We start from the raw sequence: 17,211 nt of genomic DNA, 5'->3' as shown, positions 1-17,211 counted from the left end.
AGGCATCAAAATTGGAAAGGAAGAAGTAAAACTATCACTGTTTGCAGACGATATGATACTATATGTAGAAAACCCAGAAAAATCCACAACAAAATTACTAGAGCTAATAAATGAGTACAGCAAAGTAGCAGGCTACAAGATCAACATTCAAAAATCTGTAGCTTTTCTATACACTAGTAATGAACAAGCTGAGGGGGAAATCAAGAAACGAATCCCATTTACAATCGCAACTAAAAGAATAAAATACCTAGGAATAAATTTAACCAAAGAGACAAAAAACCTATATAAAGAAAACTACAAAAAACTGTTAAAAGAAATCACAGAAGACCTAAATAGATGGAAGGGCGTACCGTGTTCATGGATTGGAAGACTAAATATAGTTAAGATGTCAATCCTACCTAAATTGATTTACAGATTCAATGCAATACCAATCAAAATCCCAACAACATATTTTTCAGAAATAGAAAAACCAATAAGCAAATTTATCTGGAAGGGCAGGGTACCCCGAATTGCTAAAAACATCTTGAGGAAAAAAAACGAAGCTGGAGGTCTCGCGCTGCCTGACTTTAAGGCATATTATGAAGCCACAGTGGTCAAAACAGCATGGTATTGGCATAAAGATAGATATATCGACCAATGGAATCGAATAGAGTGCTCAGATATAGACCCTCTCATCTATGGACATTTGATCTTTGATAAGGCAGTCAAGCCAACTCACCTGGGACAGAACAGTCTCTTCAATAAATGGTGCCTAGAGAACTGGATATCCATATGCAAAAGAATGAAAGAAGACCCATCTCTCACACCCTATACAAAAGTTAACTCAAAATGGATCAAAGATCTAAACATTAGGTCTAAGACCATAAAACAGTTAGAGGAAAATGTTGGGAGATATCTTATGGATCTTACAACTGGAGGTGGTTTTATGGACCTTAAACCTAAAGCAAGAACACTGAAGAAGGAAATAAATAAATGGGAGCTTCTCAAAATTAAACACTTTTGTGCATCAGAGAACTTCATCAAGAAAGTAGAAAGACAGCCTACACAATGGGAGACAATATTTGGAAATGACATATCAGATAAGGGTCTAGTATCCAGAATTTATAAAGAGATTATTCAACTCAACAACAAAAAGACAGCCAACCCAATTACAAAATGGGAAAAAGACTTAAACAGACACCTACCAGAAGAAGAAATACGGATGGCCAAGAGGCACATGAAGAGATGCTCAATGTCCCTGGCCATTAGAGAAATGCAAATCAAAACCACAATGAGATATCATCTCACACCCACCAGAATGGCCATTATCAACAAAACAGAAAATGACAAGTGCTGGAGAGGATGCGGAGAAAGAGGCACACTTATCCACTGTTGGTGGGAATGTCAAAGGGTGCAACCACTGTGGAAGGCAGTTTGGCGGTTCCTCAAAAAGCTGAATATAGAATTGCCATACGACCCAGCAATACCATTGCTAGGTATCTACTCAAAGGACTTAAGGGCAAAGACACAAACGGACATTTGCACACCAATGTTTATAGCAGCGTTATTTACGATTGCAAAGAGATGGAAACAGCCAAAATCTCCATCAACAGAAGAGTGGCTAAACAAACTGTGGTATATACATACGATGGAATATTATGCAGCTTTAAGACAAGATAAACTTGTGAACCATGTAATAACATGGATGGACCTAGAGAATATTATGCTGAGTGAATCCAGCCAAAAACTAAAGGACAAATACTGTATGGTCCCACTGTTGTGAACGGACATTCGAGAATAAACTTAAAATATGTCATTGGTAACAGAGTTCAGCAGGAGTTAGAAACAGGGTAAGACAATGGGTAATTGAAGCTGAAGGGATACAGATTGTGCAACAGGACTAGATACAAAAACTCAAAAATGGACAGCACAATAATACCTAATTGTAAAGTAATCATGTTAAAATACTGAATGAAGCTGCATCTGAGCTATAGGGTTTTTTTTTGTTTTTGTTTGCTTGTTGGTTTGTTTGTTGTTGTTGTTTAAAAAAAAAAAAAAATTACTGGAAGCACACAGAAGAAATGCAAATAAAGCAAATACAACAATTAAACTTGTTATAAATCAGCATTAGTCTGAAGGAGCCAGAGTGCTGATTAACAAATTTTTCGGTAAAAATTGTACTAAATATATAGCTAAATAATAAAAATCATGTACATACAATCAGTAAAAACATTTCACTGAATATTCATATACAGTAAGACAGGAAAAAACCTGAATTCTAATATAATCTGGTTTGACCTTAATGAAATAGTGATGCCTCCATTGCTTTTGACTCAAGAATTATAATAATAATCTATTAAATCTAAAATGTTAGGGAAATAATCCAAACTCTATTATGTCCATTATGACTGTCATTACACTCATTAAGAAAACTATCTATAATATCCCTTTTTTGTTTATGAAACTGTTAAGCTGTTTACTAGTAGCCTTAATTCTTGCAGGCAATTGTATAACTATATAGCTTTTACAATGTGACCATGTGATTGTGAAAACTGTGTGTCTGATGCTCCTTTTATCAAGGGTATGGACAGATGAGTAAAAAACTAAGGATAAAAAATAAATAATGGGGGGGATAAAGGGTAAAAAATTGGGTAGATCGAAGTACTAGTAGTCAATGAGAGGAAGAGTAAAGGGTATGGGATGTATGAATTTTTTCTTCTTTATTTCTTTATCTGGAGTGATGCAAATATTCTAAAAATTATCATGGTGATGAAGAAACAACTATGTGATGGTGTTGTGAGCCACTGATTGTATACCATGTATGGACTGTATGTATGTGACAATTTCTCACTAAAAAAAGAAAACTATCTATAGGTTTTAAAACCCATAGCCATACTGTGATGTTATACCCCACGACAAGGAGGCAGATTCATCATCTTATCTATGTTATGTCTCACCTTTGGATTTTTAGCATTCAGTTAATATTGCACAGGGGCATAACTGGACACAAAGTAATTTGTGAATTCATTCATGGAGAAATTACTAATATGGAAGCCAGGAAGAACAGACTACATCCATGAAATGCAACTAAAGGGTTCTGTATGCATGTACCCTTGATTTCTTCCTGTATCTCAGCCCCCACATTCGATTTCTTTTGGTTCTACTTCTAAAATATTTCTCTAATCCAGTGCAATTTTCTCCAGGTCCACTGTCAATAGCTTACTCCACACCCCATTACCTCACTTACCTAAGAGGATTCCTTGTCCATCTAAAATCTAGTCTTCACAGCGAGTCAAATTGATCATTTCCAAATAAAACTTAGATAAACAGGACATTCACCAGAGGTCTTAAGAGCGTCCCACTGCACTAAGAATAAAATCCCAACTCCTTTCTGACACTTGCAAAGCCTACATGATCTGGCTCTTCTTCCAAACTCAGTCTTCTCAGTCTCTGCCTCGCTCCTTGTTCTCCAGTTATACTGGTCTCTTTTTGGGCCTTTGCATTGCTCTTCTCTCTGCCTAAAATGCTCTTCACCTAACTTCTGGCCTGGCTGGCACATCTTCTATTCACATATCACCTTCCCAAAGAGGCTTGCATGTCCACATGTCAGGGGAAAACAAACTTGCTCAAAACCCTTCTATGGTTTCTCTGTACTTCGTCATTGCCCTTTCTTTCCTTCATATCACTTACAACAACTTTAATAATTTTATTTATTAATTTTTCTTGTTTATTATCTGTTTCCCATTAAAATATAAATTCCATGAGGGCATATATCTATCATATCTCATTCAAAGCTGTATTTTCTGTATTTTGCACAGTATCTAACATGTAGTAATAATACGAATAATATCTACAATAATATCTTTCAGTTAAATGAATCAATGAATCAATGATGGTGGGGTCAAAGAACTCCAGAGATAACTCATAGAAAGGCAGCATTTGAATTAGAAAAGAGGCATGATGATATTTATATAGCACAAGCCATTATTAAAAATAACATAAACAATTATTAATTAATAGGAAATATTAAAATTCTAATATGCAAAGACTGTTTTTTCACTCAGAATCTAAAAACATGAAAAACAAGAAACAAATCCTCGAACTATTATTAAATACCAAAATCTAAAATGGTATACCTTTGTAGAACTTCATCACAAGTGAGTTCCCGATAAAGATGAACTTTACTGCTTGTTAAAAGTAATTTTTCTTCAGTATTAAAATATGTGGGAAAACGGGATTCTGCTATCTGGACCAGTCTGTAGGGGGAAAATAAAGCACAAGTGGAAATAGTCAATGATAGTCAATAGTACATTGCTAAACCTCTAACAAATTTTACTTGGGAAACTCTTAAGCCATAAATAACACTGAACGGCCATAACAACAAAGATGGTCTAAGCAAAATAGTTCAATATGCAAGTTTAGAATGTAAGCTTTCCTTTTTAAGCACTAACAAAGGTTAGTGGTCAGAGCATGAGATCAACAAGGGCTTTTATATTTCATCCAAACTTGAGCAAGCCCCAATGTCCCCTAGATATATCATTCTGAAAGTAAATATTTTTTTATAAATTGTATTTTGATTACCAGCTAGAAGATATATTTAGCAAATAGGTAAAATTCATTTTTTGAGTGAAAGAAATATATTTGAACAAATATGTTCTATTATCATCCTAATAATCAGATATATCAGTAAGTCTCCTTGTTTCCATTTAAAAAAAGTCTTCTCAATGAAAACTCAATTTGCATAAGTAAATGCTATCCAACAGTTTCTTTGTAAACAATAATAACAACAAAAAGATTTTTTAAACACTGAATCCTGAACTCAAAGCTAGATATAATATAGGGGGTACAACAAGTGTAGAGAGTGACAAGTTGAAACAGACGCAACTATCTTCATTAATAGTTCAAGACATGAAGAGGATTACTAAAAATTTCAAATATTTCTGATTAAAAATGTTAAAAATATATATTGTTGCCTTTTGGCTCTCTGTGTAGTATCACAGTGGTTGGCAACAAGCACCTTGCAAAAGGTGACAAAAAAGGAGCCAAGAAGAAAGTGGTTGATCCATTTTCTAAGAAAGATTGGTATGATGTGAAAGCACCAGCAATGTTCAATATAAGAAATATTGGAAAAACACTAGATTCAAGGACTCAAGGAACCAAAATTGCATCTGATGGTCGTGTTTTTGAAGTGAGCCTTTCTGACCTGCAGAATGATGAAGTTGCATTTAGAAAATTCAAGCTAATTACGGAGGATATGCAGGGCAAAATCTATCTAATCAAATTCCATGGCATGGATCTTGCCTGTGACAAAATACGCTCCATGGCCAAAAAATGTGAGACCATGATTGAAGCTCATATAGATGTCAAAACTACCGACAGTTATTCGCTTTATCTATTCTGTGTTAGTTTTACCCAAAAACACAACAATCAGATTTGGAAACCTCTTATACTCAGCACCAACAGGTCTGTCAAATTTGGAAGATGATGGAAATCACGCCCTGAGAGGTACAGAAAATGACTTGAAAGCAGTGGTCAATAAATTTATTCCAGACAGCATTGGTAGACATAGAGAAGGCTTGCCAATCTATCTGTCCTCTCCATCATGTGTTTGTTAGAAAAGTAAAAATGCTGAATTGAATTTGAATTGAGAAAACTCATGGAGCTTCACGGTGAAAGTAGTAGTTCTGGAAAAGCAATCAGAAATGAGAAGGGTGCTAAAGTGGAACAAGCTGATGAATATAAGCATACAGTCCAAGAATCTGTTTAAGATTCAGACTTTTAAAAGTGGCAAATAAAAAGTCTTCTTTGTAAAACATATGCATATATATATCTTTGAGTATAAGTCTCCTATTAAAAAATGATGCTTTATCAGCCTTGGTAGTTAACCATCCAATGGGGGAATGAGAAGAACTATAAACACTAAAACTATCCTGCATTTTGGGTTCCATTTAAATAAACAAAAGTACGAAAGGATAGTGTTTTCATTTGTAAATATTTAGAGTTCCAAGAAGAGAATAAGAACTCTAAATAGATTTAAAGTTTCTTACATATGCTATATTCAGAAATGAAAGAAAAAAACCTAAAACAGGAAAAGAGAAGAGAGAAATAAAAGAAAAGTACTCAAGATTTTCTAAAAATTGAACAATTTGACAAGAAAAACCATAATTAGGTTGAACAGGAAAAAGAAAAATTACTTCAAGAATAAGGAATAGTACCAAAAGATGTGTAAAGAGAAGAAAATGAATCAAACAGCCATTTGGGAGAATTTCTTGAAAGAGGTGTAGGGATTGAAATGAAAGAAGGAAATGAGGTAAGTGATGAAGGCACAAGGAAATAAAAGAGATGGCAATTGGCAAAGGCAGAGCTGGAAAATTCTGAGGGCTTGGGGAAAATGTATAAATTTTTTTTTATTAAGGCCACTATTTGCTGAATTTAGTGCCAGTCAGAGAAGTCAGCAAAAAAGCTCTAGCACTCAGAACCTGCTGATATATATATATATTTGGAAGTAAAGGACTTTTTATTTCCCCCATTATTCCATCCACTTATAACATGGAACAGATGCACACAGGTACAGAAGCTCCATGAAAACAACCGCCATACGTGAAAAATGGTGCACAAAGCAGCTGGAAAGAGCCTACATTTCTAATTTATAGTTGAATGTATAGTTGAACCAATGAACCAATTCTAATTGCCTATGCCAGTTTGAAAATGTTGTGTACTACAGAAAAGCCATGTTCTTTAATCCTTATTAAATATTTCTAGGTGAAGAACCCACTGATTTTTAATGGAATAGATATGGCAACACCTACTAGAAACATGGAAGTTTTTCAAAATATGGATGCCCAGTTGATTAAAAACAAGATTGGGAGTACCTAACTCACTGGCAACAACCACTGAAAAGCTGACACACAATAATAACTTCCCACCCTCCAGCACTAGGCTGAATTTCAACAAGGTCTTGAGTGGCAAAAGACTCTGGAACTTATTACTGCTCTCTCATTCCATTAAGGTCCCTGAGAAGAAACAGTGGTTAATGTATGGGCATGAACTAGTTTTGTTCAAAGTCACCTTACTAAATAACTGTATCACATGGTTATTTACATATCACTATGTTGCAATTTTCTGTTTCTCCAAATGCTTTTTATTTTGAAAATGTGAAAAATATATAACTCAAAAAACAAATATAAAGATAGTATTCTATATACTTCACATTACTCATGGTAATTTATTTTGATAATCGTAATCACAATGATATTTTTTATTAGAGCAAGCAACAGAAAAAATTCTTTTGTTCCCGGACATTATGTAAAGTTTGAAAGCAATGCCATCTAGTGGACATCATTTTATAAACGCTATTCCTCTCAGAGGATACATTTTAAATTTATTCACATGCTAGGCACCATTCGAGGTGCTGAGGATATGACAATGAACAAAGAAAAATAAAACTCCTTCCTTCATGGAGCTTACATGCTATTGAGGGAGACAGACAAATAAATGCACACTATATGTCAGGTAATAAATACTCCAAGAGAAAATTACAGCAAGATGAGGTAACACTGTGACAGTTGAGAGGCAAGTAATATTTTATGTAGGGTGGTCTGGAAAAGCCTTTTTAATAAGATGACATTTGAACAGAGGCTTAAGGGAAATGAGATAATAAACAGTGTAGATATTCAGCAGAACAGCAAATTGGAATAGAAAGCTATATCAAGTACAAAAGCCGAGATGTAGAAAGAGGCCTGGTATTTTGAGGAATAGCAAGGACGCTAATGAGGCTGGAACACAAGGAGTAAGGAAAACATTAGGAAATAAGGTAAGAGAGCTAGCCAGGGGCTAAGATCATTAAGACCTATAGGTATGTGCTACTTTAGTTTAGAATTTTTAGCAAGATAGGAGGTCTAGGAGAAGGTCTGACATGATCTGACTTCTTTTTTTAAAGGATCACTTGAGCTATGGAACACAGAGAAAACAGTAGATGGGGCAAGGGTGAAAGCAAGGAGACAAGCTAGGGCACAAATAACATTAGCCCTAAGATTGTTCTAGCTTGCTATCAGAGGGAGTTTCCATGCTGCAACACAGGAAGAGGAACTGAAACAGAGCCCAGTAGTTGAGATGAGAATATGGGGATCAGATTCTCACTCGAGTTGAGAACATGGGGATCAGAGTTCGGACAGGCAAAGGTGACTAGAATTTGGGAGGCAGAATACTACAGAGGAGAGAGCTACACACAATGAACACTGTTAAGATTTACAGAGGGGTCCACTCAAGAACAAATCTTCATTTGTGTAAGAGAAAACTATCTGAGGTTGAGGAAAGAACTATCAAAAAGTAGTAGATCAAGTAATTCCTAGATACATCCCAGAGTATAGTAAACAAAAAGTATTGGCAAAGTCCCTTGAGGGACAGGAGAAATATGAAACTAGAAAATTTTTCCACTGAGGAAACCCTGGATAGTGTATCAAACATTAGGGACAACCAAATCAATAGGGCAAGCCCTTGATATTGAGGCTTGCTCTTGTGACACTTACATATTTAGTTGAGAAACTTAGCCTACTTATAGGTATGCCGAAGAGTCACCTCTGGAGGACCTCTTTTGTTTCTCAGATGTGGCCTCTCTCTCTCTAAGCTCAACTCTGCAAGTGAAACCATTGCCCTCTACATGGAACATGACATCCAGGGTTGAAAGTCTCCCTGGAGGTGTGAGAGATGACCCCTAGAGATGAGTCTGGCCCTGGAACTGTGGGATCAACAAAGCCATCCTGACCAAAAGGGAGAAAAGAAGTATAACAAATAAGGAATCAGTTGCAGAGAGAGTTCAAAGAATCAAGAGGCTACTCCAGAGGTCAATCCTACACAAGTTTCAATTAGACATTGCTACTATCATAACTTGCCAAACTGAATCAAAAGTATTTCTGCCAATCCTAAAGAATACCTAGGGCATTATATAAGATTCTACAAAGGTTCCATGTGCTAGGGCAACTTTCCAGAAACATACAACCTCCAGATGAGTCCCTGGACCAGGTAAGTCCTGAAATGCAGAGGAGCCAGCCTTTCGAGAACTAGTTTCATCCCTCTATTCCATATTATTCACAGGCCCTTTCAACATGAAAAAGGTACAATGGCCATAGCCCAAACAGCCCTTCAGAGTTAGAGAAAGATCAAAGGTGATGGTGGAGTTATACAGAGAAGGTCAAATTTAACAAATGAGTATGAGTGCTGAATCAGCATATTGATATTTCTTTTAGTGTCCAGTAACTTAGAGCAGCTAGAAATAGAAACCTAAAATTGTGGAAATGTAACCCATAACAAATTCTGAAATCTGTTCTACAACTAATTGTTGCAATGTACTTTGAAATTTACTGCTTTTTTGTATATATATTATTTTTCACAAAAAAGAGAAGAAAGGATATAACAGAGAAAATAGGATTAAAAAAAGGAATATGACTGCTGAATCAATATATTGATATTTCTTTGTGTCTCCAGTGTCTTGGAGCAGCTAGAAGAAAAAATGAAAAATTGTGGAACTGTAACCCAAACCAAACTTTAAAATCTGTTGCATAACTATTTGTTCAAATATACTTGGAAGTTTATTGGCTTTTTGTACATACGTTATTTACAATTAAAAAAAATGTTAAAAAAAAAAAAGAAAGTAGTAGATCAAATAATTCCTAAGAGCTCACACAAGGTTGAAAATGATTCAAGTTCCCAGAAGAGTGAAGAGACCTCATAATACAGTAGACACTGGGTAGAGTTCCCAGAAGTGTTTCACCTTAGTGGTGGGACAAAATTAGTCTCAGATTACAGATTGTTGAGGACTTGTCATAAAATTTAAAAACAAGCTCAAAAAGATCAAACTAACACTTAACTACACATTAGAACAAAATTCAACACTCTTTAAAGAAAGACATTAAAATCCAACACATAAAAATGTAAAATTCAGTGTCTGACATCTAACAAAAAATTATCAGACATGTACAGAGGAAGAAAAGATGACCAATAACCAGGAAAATAATATCTATCAATAAAAAAAACCAGAAATTACCTAGCTGATTGTGTTAGTTAGATTCAGTTGTCAACTTGGCCAGGTGAGCATACCTAGTCTTATTGCTGCAGACATAAGCCAGCAATACGTGAACCTCATCTGTTGCCAATTACATCTGCAGTCAGCTAGGAGGCGTGTCTGCTGGAATGAGTGATGTTTGACTTAATTGGCTGGTGCTTAAATGAGAGATTGCAACATAGCACTGCTAAGCAGCTCGGCATTCCTCATCTCAGCACTAGCAGCTCAGCCCAGGCCTTTGGAGATGCAGAAAGAAGTCACCACAGGAAAAGTTGTTGGAACCCAGGGGCCTGCAGAGAAGACCAGCAGAGACCATCTTGTGCCTTCCACGTAAGAGAGAACTTCAGTGGAAAGTTAGCTGCCTTTCCTCTGAAGAACCAACAAAATAAATCCCCTTTTATTAAAAGCCAATCCATCTCTGGTGTGTTGCATTCCGGCAGCTAGCAAACTAGAACACTGATGGAATTAGTAGACAAAAACCTTAAGACAGCTACTATTAATCTTATAAATATGCTCAGGAAGGTAAGGCAGGAGTGCATGAATTACAGGCTATGGGCCAAATCAAGCCCATTGCTTCCTATTGTAAGTTCAGTTTTGTTTATGGAGCAAGAAACCTAAAATATTTACCATCTGACCTTTTACAGATAAATTTTTCTAATCCCTGATATAAAGGAAAACAATAATTTGATGAGAAGAGAACTGAAACAAGTATTAAAGACTCAAAAGGAACTTCGAGCGATGAAAAACACAATATCAAAAATGAAAAATACACCAAGTAGGATAAATAGCTGATTAGAAATTGCAGGCAAAAATATTTGTAAGTCTGAAGACACAGCAGCAGAATCTATCCAAAATGAAGTATAGAGAAAAAAAAAGGAGAAAAATTAAACAGAGACTCTTACCTCTATGGGAGAATACCAAGTAGTTTCACATTGATGTAACTGGAGAGGAGAAGAAAAGGAAAAGATATTAAGGGGTAAAGGCTAGAAATTTTCAAAATTTAATGAAAATTATTAACCCCTTAGATCCAAAAAGCTCAATGAACCTTACACAGCAGAAATTTATAGAGTACAATGCAAGAGAAGTTATAATCAAATGGATAAAACCCGGTAGAAGAAATCTTAAAAGCAGTCAAAGGGAAAACAAAACAGCAACAACAACAACAAAAAAAAACTGAACACAACAGATAGGAAGAAAGAATGGAATGATGGCAGACTTCTCAATGGAAACCACGCAAGCAAGGAGAAAATACTAGGACATCTTTAAATTGGTGAAAGGGAAAAAATGTCACCCAGCAATTCTATAGCCAGCAAAAATAGCTTCTAAAAAGGAGGGAAATATACTTTCACAGCTGAACAAACAATGAATTCATAGACAGCTAACATATATATAAAAACTATTAAAAGAAATTCTTCAGAGAGAAGAAAGGATGCAAAATGGAAGTTTGGATCTATTTTAAAGGAATGAAGATCATCAGAAATGGTAAATATGGGGGAAAATAGAAAAACTGTTATCTAATTTTTTCATTGCATTGAAAGGTAATTGAATATAAAAATTTAAATACTTCCAGACCATGCACCAAAAAAAAGTTAAATACTATACTGTATTGCGGAGTTAAAACATGAGTAGAAGTGAAATGATGAAAATAGAACAGAGGATAATACAAGGGAAATGAAAGTATACTGCTCTAAAGATTCTTATGATATATGCAAAATGGTATAATATTATTTGAAGGTAGACTTACAAGGTAGAGATGGATACTATAAACCACAGAGCAAAAATTAAAGAAATAAAATTAACAGATAAAACTAGTACATCACTACTGAGATAAAATGGAACCAAAAAAATACTGAAATATTCAAAAAAGCAGGAAAAGAAGAAAAAGGGAAATGAAGGGAAAAATGAAAAACAATCCAATCATATTTGATAATCACATTAAATGTTTATAGTTTAAAATTTGAATTAAATGTCAAAGATTATCAACTTGGATATAAAAGCAATACTTAACCATAAGCTATATATAATAAATGTGCTTAAAAGATAAAAACAGACAGGAGAAAAGTAAAAGAATGAAAAAGATATATCACGTAAACACTATCAAAAGAAAGCTGCAAAGGAAAAGAAAAGAAAGCTCAATTGGCTATATTAATATCAGCCAAAGGAAATTTTCCAAAAGGAAAATTAACAGGGGTAAAAAGGGACATTAACAAAAAGGGATCACTTCATCAAGAGGACATAACACAACCCTAAATGTATGCACTGAACAAGAGAGGTTCAATATACATGAAGCAAAAAAAAAAATAAGAAAACTGAAATGAGAAAGAGACAAGCCACAACTGTACTTAAAAATTTTAATACTCCTTTCACTGTGACAGAATAATTAGCCAAAAAAGGCAGTAAAGATATACCAAACTAGAACAATACTATCAACCAATTTGAACAAATTGTCACTTATAGAACATTCACCCCAAAGGCAATTGAATCCAAAGGATGTGTGAATACACATCCTCATCAAATACATCAGGATATTCGCCAAGATGGACCATATTCTGGATCATAAAATAGGATTCAATTTTGTTCATAACAGAGACCATCAAGAGGGAGGATAGGTCAAGTCTACTTAAAATTTAGGCCTAAGAGTCACCCCCAAGAGAGCCTCTTCTGTTGCTCGGATGTGGCCCCTCTCTCCAGCCAACACAACGAGCAGTCTCACCACCCTACCCCTCTCTACGTGGGACATGACTCCCAGGGGTGTGGACCTTCCTGGCAACGTGGGACAGAGATCTTGGAATGAACCGAGACTCAGCATCAAGGGATTGAGAAAAACCCTAGAATGAGCTGAGACCTAGCATCAAGGGATTGAGAAAACATTCTTGACCAAAAGGGGGAAGAGGGAAATGAGACAAAGTGTCAATGGCTGAGAGATTCCAAACAGAGTCAAGAGGTTATCCTGGAGGTTATTCTTATGCATCAAGTAGATATCATCTTGTTACTCAAGATGTAGTGGAGAGGCTGGAGGGAACTGCCTGAAAATGTAGAGCTGTGTTCCAGTAGCCATGAGGATGTTTCTTGAGGATGATTGAATAATGATACAGCTGTCACAAGGTGACTGCGTGATTGTGAAAACCTTGTGTCTGATGCTCCTTTTATCTACCTTGTCAACAAAGGAGTAGAACATATGGAATAAAAATAAATAACAGGGGGAACAAATGCTAAAATAAGTTTAGTTTAAATGCTAGTGATCAATGAAAGCAAGGGGTAAGGGGTATAGTATGTGGTATAATCTTTTTTTTTTCTTTCCTGTGTTCGTTTTATTTCTTTTTCTGAATTAATGCAAATGTTCTAAGAAATGATGAATACGCAACTAAGTGATGATATTGTGAATTACTGATTATGTATGTTGTTTTATGTTGTTTCTTTATTTTTTAATTAATAAATAAATTTCAAAAAATAGGATTCATTAAATTTAAAAATACTGAAATAATAGAGAATTAAACTAGAAATCCATAACAGAAATATAGGTGAAAATCCTCAAATATTCAGAAATTTAAAAAATATTTCTAAATGGTACTTGGGTCAAATTAAAAGTCACAGGGAAATTAGAAAACATACTCAACATTTCACCCCTAAATGAATTAAAAATGCTACATATTAAAATTTCTGGGATGTAGCTAAGACAGTACTTAATGAAAAATTAATAGTGTCAATCATATATAGTAGAAAAAAACAAAAGCCTAAAAATCAATAATCTAAGCTTCTACCTGTAAAGAAAAAAGAAACCTAAAAGAAGCAAAGAAAAAGAAATAATAAGGAACAGAAATCAACAAAATAGAAGGCAAAAAAGCTATAGAGAAAAATCAATAACAAAAGCTATTCTTGTGAAAAGCTCAATAAAACTGATAAACTCCAAAAAATTTGACCAAGATTAAAAAAAAAAGGACACAAATTACCAAAATCAGAAATAAAACAGGGAAAACTACTAAAGATCCTAAGTTTTTTGAAAGGACAGTAATGGGCCTACACCTAATGCCAATAATTTTTTTTTTTTTTAGCATGGGCAGGCTTCAGTAATCGAACCCAGGTCTCTGGCAAGGCAGGCAAGAACTCTACCACTGAGCCACCGTGGCCTGCCCTTTAATGCCAATAACTTTTACCACATAAATGAAGTGGAAAAGTTCCTTGAAAGTCACAACCTACAGAAGTTCCCTGAAGAAGAATAAATAACCGAAGAAAGAGATGTTTATTTGATCCAAAATTTAAATTTTCTGTAGCAAATTATCTGAATTAACCTATCTGGTCAGTTTATTTAAACAGCCTGATTACCTGGAACACAGAATAGGGAATGAGATATTTCTACTCTATAAAGATTAATGTAATACCTGGATATATTTCAGGGTATGTGTGGCAGAAGATAAAAACATAATTGCAAAGTCACCTTGAGGAACTGGGGAAAAAATGTGGAAATTAACATTAAATAGCCTCACCTGGTGTCATGGTTAGGGACAGGTGTCAACTTGGCCAAGTTGTGGTACCTGTTCATCTGATTGGGCAAGCGCTGGCCTGTCTGTTGCAATGAGGACATTTCATAGGATTAGGTCATGATCACGTCAGCTACATCCACAGCTGATTCCATTTGTAATCAGCCAAAGGGGAGTGTCTTCTGCAATTAAGTGATGCTAAATCCAATCGTGGCAAGCCTTTTAAGGAGGACTCAGAGGAGACAGGTTGCATTCCTGCTTTGGCTGGTGAGCCTCTCCTGTGGAGTTCATCCAGGCCATCCATTGGAGTCATCGGCTTCGCAGCCTGCCCTGTGGATTTTGGACTCTGCATTCCTACGGTCACGTGAGACACTTTCATAAATTTTATATTTGCAAGTGTTCCCTGTTGATTCTGTTTCTCTAGAGAACCCTAACTAATACATCTTGGTACCAGGAGTGGTTCTTAAGGAACAGAATCTTAAAAATGGGTTTTTATGAATGGTTTTCTACTCTGACTGGGCTCAGAGACACTAAGGAATCTGATTCCTGTAATCAGAATGACACTCCCAATCCATGGACTGAGTTGGCAAAGGAGATAGTCAAAATATCATCATTCGATTCTCCTAATGCTTTTGCTTGTACGAAGCCAGATTCTGGGGGATAATGTTTTTGACACCTTTACAGAGTTTTGTAGAAATAAGAGTTATAGAGGTGTTGGTTGGTTGTTGTTAGATACACTGTCTACATTAAAGGGTGAAAGGGATGGGCTTAAGGCTTCAAACAAGAAGCTTAAGTCCCGTCTGAAAGATGTAGAGGTTTCTATGAGTATCCTGAAGGAAAATTTTATTTCCTGTAGCCGTAGACTTGAGATCTCTGAAAATCAGACTCAGAATCTTATTGTTAGAGTAGCAACTTTACAATGTAAACTGAAATCTCAGTCTTGCATGGTGTCTGCCGTTAAAGTGAGGGCATTGATTGGAAAGGAGTGGGACCCTGAAAAATGGGATGGTGACATATGGATTGATAATGATGTTGGGGGTGAGGTTGAAACCCTAGACCATACTGAGCCTTCTTTAGATAACCCTGTAATAGTCTGCCCTGAGGACATAGCCGCCCCACCTCCAGCCTGCCTTGAGGAATTGGCTACCCAACCTCCTCCTGAAGGGATTAGCCCTAGAGTTATTAATCCTGTTTCACCAGATGAAACTGCAAATGAAAGCCCTGAAGCAAATGGCTTGGAAGATATTTCTAATTCTTTTCATGACCCACCCCCACCACCCCTCATTTCTTCTAGACCTATAACTAGACTAAAGTCCCAACAGGCCCCTAAAGGTGAGGTACAAAGTATCACACATGAGGAAGTACGTTATACTCCAAAAGAACTGTGTGAGTTTTCCAATTTATATAGACAGAAATCAGGGGAATATGTGTGGCAATGGATTTTAAGAGTGTGGGATAATGGTGGGAGGAATATAAGGCTGGATTAGGCTGAATTTATTGATATGGGCCCACTAAGCAGAGATTCTGCATTCAATGTTATAGCTAGAGCAGTTAGAAAAGGTGTTAACAGCTTGTTTGGGTGGTTGGTTGAAACATGGATCAAAAGGTGGCCAACATTACCTGAGGTTGAAATGCCAGAACTGCCCTGGTATAATGTAGATGAGGGGATCCAGAGGCTTAGAGAGATTGGGATGTTAGAGTGGATTTATCATGCAAAGCCTGCTCTTACACCCCAGGAATGTCCAGAGGATGCACCTTTTACCAGAACAGTGAGAAATAAATTTGTGAGACTAGCACCATCATCCCCCAAGAGCTCTGTGGTTGCACTTCTCTGTAGGTCAGATATTACTGTAGGAACTGCTGTCACTGAGCTGGAATCCTTAAACACAATGGGGATGACAGGATCCCGAGTTGGCAGAAGCCAGGTGGCAAAGACAGGGTAGACGTGGGTATTATAATAGACAACAAACTCAAAGGAGGCATCAAAATTATATGACACGCAGAGATTTGTGGCATTGGCTAGTAAATGATGGGGTGCCTAGAAATACAATAGAAGGGCAGTCTACTAAATTCTTGTTGGAGCTGTATAAACAAAAGAGTTCTAGGTCAAGGGAACAGAAGTCTAACCTGAATTACAAAAACACAGAGTCACGGCCCCTTAACCAATTTCCAGACTCGAAACAATTTACAGACCCTGAGCCCCTTGAATGAAGGGGAGGCCAGGTCCCTATGGGGGAGAAACCTGTTACAGTGCCACAAATTTATACTGTTAACCTTCCTCTAAGTCTTCCCCAAGGAGACCGACGGCCTTTTACCAGGGTAACTGTGCATTGGGGAAAAGGAAATGATCAGATATTTTGGGGATTATTAGACACTGGTTCAGAAGTGACATTAATTCCAGTGGACCCAAAACGTCACTCTGGACCATCAGTCAGAGTGGGGGCTTATGGAGGCCAGGTGATCAATGGAGTTTTAGCTCAGGTCCGTCTCACAGTGGGTCCAGTGGGCCCCCGGACCCATCCTGTAGTTATTTCCCCAGTTCCGGAATGTATAATTGGCATAGACATACTGAGCAACTGGCAGAATCCCCACGTTGGTTCTCTAACTCGTGCAGCGAGGGCTATTATGGTGGGAAAGGCCAAGTGGAAGCCACTAGAACTGCCCCTACCAAGCAAAATAGTAAATCAAAAGCAA

At 36.4% G+C, this 17,211-nt stretch overlaps 1 protein-coding gene and 1 pseudogene across 8 annotated transcripts in view; one reads left to right on the top strand and one right to left on the bottom strand.

Annotated features, from left to right (window-relative positions):
- RAD51B (RAD51 paralog B) overlaps positions 1-17,211 on the bottom strand; it is an 889,743-nt gene that overhangs the window by 754,386 nt on the left and 118,146 nt on the right. For all 8 annotated transcript variants that reach the window (XR_013160322.1, XM_077122813.1, XM_077122815.1 and 5 more), the window contains exon 6: positions 4,116-4,235. Coding sequence is in view for 7 of the 8 variants with exons in the window: in XM_077122813.1 (XP_076978928.1) it covers positions 4,116-4,235 (120 nt within the window). In the remaining variant the exon portion in view is untranslated. The remainder of the gene's footprint in view (positions 1-4,115; positions 4,236-17,211) is intronic.
- Positions 4,631-5,746, top strand: LOC143652644 (small ribosomal subunit protein eS1 pseudogene; annotated as a pseudogene).

The sequence above is a fragment of the Tamandua tetradactyla genome, chromosome 12 (genome assembly GCF_023851605.1).
Source record: "Tamandua tetradactyla isolate mTamTet1 chromosome 12, mTamTet1.pri, whole genome shotgun sequence".
Lineage (NCBI taxonomy): Eukaryota > Metazoa > Chordata > Mammalia > Pilosa > Myrmecophagidae > Tamandua > Tamandua tetradactyla.
The sequence above is the reverse complement of the archived record's forward strand: the minus strand, read 5'-3'. Positions and strand labels throughout refer to the sequence as shown.